The sequence below is a fragment of the Gambusia affinis genome, linkage group LG10 (assembly GCF_019740435.1).
Source record: "Gambusia affinis linkage group LG10, SWU_Gaff_1.0, whole genome shotgun sequence".
NCBI classification, from domain to species: domain Eukaryota; kingdom Metazoa; phylum Chordata; class Actinopteri; order Cyprinodontiformes; family Poeciliidae; genus Gambusia; species Gambusia affinis.
The window spans coordinates 21,834,000-21,839,584 of record NC_057877.1 but is presented as its reverse complement, the minus strand read 5'-3'; the positions used below and the strand labels follow the sequence as shown (position 1 = coordinate 21,839,584).

Below are 5,585 nucleotides of genomic sequence, written 5' to 3'. Positions count from 1 at the left end.
TTTTCAACTTTGAGAAAATATTTTATTTCACAAGCAGGCCAGCTGCCCAAAGCTTAAATATACATGAAATATGATATCTAGTGTAGGATCGCAGTATTTACATTCTCACAATCATTTGCAGTGAAAACAGTTGACATTATCATACACATTAAACTTGCACACCTTGTGTAAACAAGTGCAAATGCAACAGAGTAACAAAAAAAATAGGGCTAGAGAAAAGTGTAAGACTCTTTCACATAGTCTTTCAGTGGATTTTGACTAAATATACATTCTTACAGCACTGTCGGTTTCATTGGAGCAGAGAAGCACAGTTCAGTGTTTTCATTTCTCGGTTCTGCAGCTCTACAATGTTATTCTGCTCAAAGTGTATTGTTGCATAAAACTTGAAATAGCCTAAAATTGTAATAGTGGATAAAAAAAGGGTAATGACCCAGTAATGAAGATGTAACCTTAATTCCACCTTGTAAAAAGTCTCTGCACTTTTCCTGCAGCTTATTTATATTAACCTCACAGCTTCCTTGTTGAAATCCCACAGCAGGGCAGTCTAAAAATGACTTCACTTTGCATTTTCCACACTCGCTTCTGCTGTTTAGGTTCAAAATTTGCATTCAGGTATGTTATCCTGTTGCAGCTCCTGGAATGAACATCATCTGCACTGAACTCACAGTCACAGCGGTAAACAAATGACTTCAGGAGTGGGTGTGTGGTTAGACTAGCACTTTATGAGCTTGCTATTTCCATTGGCAACTGCACACAGTTCCTTGTAGAGGTCTGAGTGGATAAACCTAGGGTAGGAATTGTTTTCCATCAAGCTGTAGACTTTCTTCTGTGCAGCCTGGAAGCTCGTGGCACTGGGTGCATGTAAGCATTGCTCAATAGCATTTCTTGTGTTGAAATCCAGATTTATCTGTGGCAAAGGAAAACAAACTGTTAAACATTTGATATTCTCAAAACCACTGAGAAAATAAAATAAAATTAAAATAACTTTCCAAAGAGGAAATGTCTTACCTCCTTTGGAGCTTCACTTTTAATGAACTCTTCATAGATGGTGTTGGCCTTGGATGTCAGCGCCTTTTGTGACGTGAGGGACTTGAAGTTCTCACAAGCCGTCCAAAACTCGATGTTTTCCTCACAGAACTCGGATTTCAAAAAGATATGGAAGGCAGCTTTCCCATCTGTGGGAGGAAGAAACAGAGCATGAGGATTGTGAGATGTCCCCTTGTGTTTTTTTCTCAGGCTCTTTGCCCATTAATGGAAGGTAAAGTGAGTGCAAAGCTATTACAAGCTTTGGTTTATAGAGACCAATAAAATGCCTTTATTCAGCTCCCAGTTACAGTGTGACCTTTGAGACGCTTTTATGTAAGACTGCTGCAGCAGCGGGATGAATGATACTTACATTTATGGCCGAGTAGTTTGTCAAGTGACTGTGCCCATTGGTTCACGTCATCAACACTTGGCCTGAGGGTAGAGAACAGAGCTCTTGTAAGAGGTAATTATAGCTGAGAGAACTACCACTTTTGTAGGCGACTGTAAATCCTTGCAATTGATTACCACAGCTAAAATAGTATTACAATCGACTGGCTAGCTTTTTACTAGACTTGACTACATCGCCTTACTTTCTTTTTGCAGTTTGTTCTGCTACACTGAACACTGTAATCTCTTTCATTTATAATATATTCGGTCCTTTTGACAGTAGGCTGCATCAAAATATGGTTATGTGGATAAAAGTCTTCAAATCTAAATTAATACAATGTATCAACCACATACATGTATGTGCATATATAAAAATTGCCATCCTACCTGTATGACTTATTTTTCATTGGATGCAGAATCGACTTGGAAGAGTTTGTCCACATAAGTCTTATTCTGTTTCTCCAGTTCTTTCTCCTGTTAAAAAGTACAAAATACATTAATCACTTCTAATTTTAAGTAAAATTTCAGTAAGAACATCAAAAGATCTTTGAATAAGACTTACTTTATCCCCCTTTTCTCTGCAGACAGGTCACTGGGTTTCATGCAGTCAGGAAGAGCCATGTTTGGTGACGACATGTTGCTGAGATTCTCTCTCATGGTTTAGTCTCGTCTCTTTCTCCCTCTTGGCTTGTGAGGCTGCTTTATACCTTTTGCTTTAGAAGTCATGGATGACGTATAGGAGGGCGGTCCAACCAGACTCTGAATGGACTCTGGTCTGCCTCTGCCTGTGACTTTGCCTGAGGCAGAAGCGAGGCTGTCACTGCATAAACATTCCCTCCCTGAAAAGGCTGCCAGTTTTCAAAATTAACAGTGAGGTGAAATATATGACAAACATTGTTTATATGTTTTATAAAGTTTACATGGATTCCTGCTAACTCCTGCTTTCAGGTTGATTTTTTTTAATCTCAATTTATTTTCTTCAACTGATTTTGAAAGAAAAACAAAACCTGAAATGTTAGCAGGTTTTGCCAAAAAGAAATCTTTTTTTTCTAATTCCTCCGTGTCGTTCGTCTTCATTCTCTGTTTGTTCTGAACAATAGAGTCATTCAACACCGGAAACGTGGCTGGATGTTTAATGTTTGTTACATTAGTCATAAAGGGTGTGTGAGCGTGAAGCATCTTGACACATTTGTCATGATAGTATGTTGAGATATGACAGGTTGGTACAGATATGATGATGTAATATCCTTTCACCTTTCAAGGTAGGATGGATAAAAAAAGACGCGTCAGCTTTAGGCAGGAGACAGCTTCACATATCTTGGATCACATCAGAACATCAGATAAGATGAGACTCTTATGTTAAGGAATTTTCTATTTTTCGAAGGAGGCTACACAGTTTGATTTAGTGGATAAGATTTCAGCTTACTTTGCGAGCTCTCTAGCTTCACTAGGAACTGATACACCTTTGGCAAACACAAACTCAAATATTACAACCCGTTTGAGTCAACATTGAAAATTGAAACCCAACAGGATTAGGAGTGGTCCATGCTTGTTTAAAAAAATATAACCCACCACACACACCAGCGAGCCTATGGTTATCTGGGAATATATCTGGCTGTCAGTGGTCAGCTGACAGAAGATGAAAGAGATAGTGACGGATGTGGTCGATAGAAATAAAATTATGCAAGTTCTAAATTTGAGATGTGAAGTTATTTTGGAGCTCAAGCTATATCAATGCCTCTTTCACTACTGATAAAAACATTGCCTGCTTTGAATATGATTGAATTAGTCTTGGTTAATTAGACATGACATGACTCGGATTTGCTCTTTTTAGTCATAAAACATGCTATTATTTTGCTGCTCAGCTGTTCAGTATTGTCTATGAGCTAATTATTGATTTTCTCCTCTGTTTCTCCTTCTGTATATTTTTCTGTGTTTTTTGATAGTCATGGAGACTACAATAATGTAGTATAAGTTGTGCCCCAATATTTTCTAATTTGCAGTGCTAGTAAATGAGATATTTTTTTTTAACTGAGAGTCTGGCTTATGACATTGTTAGAGAGATGTTAGAGAAACACGGGAGAACTGAAGACATGATAATGGCCTAAATGAAAGGATAGGGGATGCTGTGGGTTACAGTTCCACATTTTGTCACGTTAAATCCACAAGCTTGAATGGATTTTATTTTAATTTTGAGTGAGAATTTGACCAATATAATAATGGCAAAGTATACAGAAAATTATACATAGTTTCAATATACAAATAAAACTTTACCTAATCTAGAGTAAGACTGTTCCTCTTTGCGGTGTGATGACTCATCAGATGTGCTGAAGAAAAGCATGTTTCAAAGTGGAGATGGTGTGTACAACAGACTAAACAATGCTCTGTGAGATGTTCAAAGTGTGGGATATTGTTTTATACAATCTTTATGCAATCTTACTAAAACACATTAAAGTTTCTCTGTTGTGCTATGACACAATGTAGAAAGGTTCAGAGCATTTGCAAGTTACTGCATACATATAATGAACAGCGTTTCCTCCGATGTTTATTGTTTATAGTCGCTTGTCTTTGCAGGGTGACCTGGGCTGGTATCAAAACTTAGCAGTCATTAGGCGAGAGGCGGGGTACACTCTGGACAGGTCTCCAATTCATTAGAGAAAACCACACACACTCATACTAAACGGTATCCCAGAGAACCTGCACATACAGAGAAAACATGCAAACACCACACAGAAAGATCTCTGGCTGGCATTTTAACTCTGAGTCTTGTTTTCTCAACTAGATGACAAAAAAAAAAGACTTACAATGATGATGCAGCTTCAAGTGAGGTGAGGAATTATGTTTAGCCTTTAAAACCATTCCAAACACATCTTTTCAAGAGCTTATTAACTTAAATTGTATGTTTTTGTATAACTTCCCAACTTGCACATATGGACCTGCAGCATTTCGTAGTAACATTAAAAACAAGTTCACTGAGTACACTGTAGCAAGGAATGGGACAAATCATGTCAAATTTAACCTGCAGGTACTGTACGTATACACAGCTGATGAATAACACACATCATCTTTGCTAAACACAAACTGCTGTCTTTTTATTCCATTTATGCCTTTCTTTAAAACTCTAGTCCTTAAATCTCTGTTCCATAAAAAGCAGAAGACTGACAAAGTTAATCAGTACTGAAATTATTTCAAACAGTAAAGATTTAGAGCAATGCTATTAGCAAGAACATAATCTTACTTTTACAGTAAGATTATGGGCTTCATTATGACATCACATCCCCACAGAACTGAAAGGTCAAATCCACTTTGGAGTACAACATGCTTATATGTAAAATAATCACATTTTGTTCTATGTTATCAGTGCTATAGTGTATATGCGTCACCTGTTGTACACTGTTGTGGTTAGCCTTGGCCTCCCTCCTGCTTTCGCACGGGTTTAAAGCTAAGCTTTGTGAAAACATGGTGTTCACCTCTTCTGCTTATTATGATGTGCAGACTGTGTGTAAGCAGATGTCTGTTTATAAGTGGATGGAGAGCAGAGCCAAGTTTCCACTTGGCACTCGTTTTATCTGCAGTCTTAAACAGAAGGTAATTCCCATCATTGCTTTGCACCATTTGTCCTTTTTGTGTTTTTGGAAGTTGCAGAAAGGACGTGTGTACTCCAAATCTTAATTTGGGGGTTTTCTGCTTGGACTCATAGCTCAGAGCAACAAAATAAAAGGTCAAAATTCAGCATGATGCTTCAAAGGCTTAAAAGATGGGCTCTGGACCACAAACACAGAAATCAGAACAACACATTCTCTTTTTGTTTCAAACAACCAGGCAGTCTAACAATTTTTAAAAAAGAAAAAAGAATCAAATAAGAATTAGTACTGAACTGACTTTCTATTTTGTCTATAACTTATTAAAGTTCAACCAACAAATAGGTAATGAAATCAACTGAGTTACATTTTCTTTTTTGCTGGAACTTTGGGTAAAACAAACACAAAATTTAACACCACAAAAGCAGGCTTATTAAGTAAGAGTAAATAACTTAAACAGAGTTTTGCTTGTATGTCTTTGCTTAAAAATATCAAACTGTTTATAGATTCAGGCTAAGTTTACAAAGCATTTTTAGGTAAAGCTACAATTGACAGAATTGTTTTCTTTTTCCTGTGATAGGATGTAATTTA

General features: G+C 37.1%; 1 protein-coding gene across 1 annotated transcript; it reads right to left on the bottom strand.

The window, feature by feature from the left end:
- On the bottom strand, positions 1 to 2,097 carry LOC122838390 (regulator of G-protein signaling 5-like). Its single transcript, XM_044129005.1, has 5 exons — positions 1,976 to 2,097; positions 1,801 to 1,887; positions 1,397 to 1,458; positions 1,009 to 1,175; positions 1 to 907 (listed from the first exon to the last, which is right to left on the bottom strand). The coding sequence occupies exons 1-5, from the start codon at positions 2,068 to 2,070 to the stop codon at positions 713 to 715; spliced, it is 606 nt and encodes a 201-aa protein (XP_043984940.1). The 5' UTR covers positions 2,071 to 2,097; the 3' UTR covers positions 1 to 712.
- Between the last annotated feature and the right edge of the window lie 3,488 nt (positions 2,098 to 5,585).

Bases quoted from the DNA above. Each gene is read 5' to 3' on its own strand.
- LOC122838390 (XM_044129005.1), bottom strand. From the start codon at position 2,070: ATGAGAGAGAATCTCAGCAACATGTCGTCACCAAACATGGCTCTTCCT. The intron at 1,888-1,975 runs GTAAGTCTTATT...ACTTTTTAACAG, and splicing joins GCAGAGAAAAGGGGGATAAA to GAGAAAGAACTGGAGAAACA. The intron at 908-1,008 runs GTAAGACATTTC...CCTTTGCCACAG, and splicing joins AAAGTGAAGCTCCAAAGGAG to ATAAATCTGGATTTCAACAC.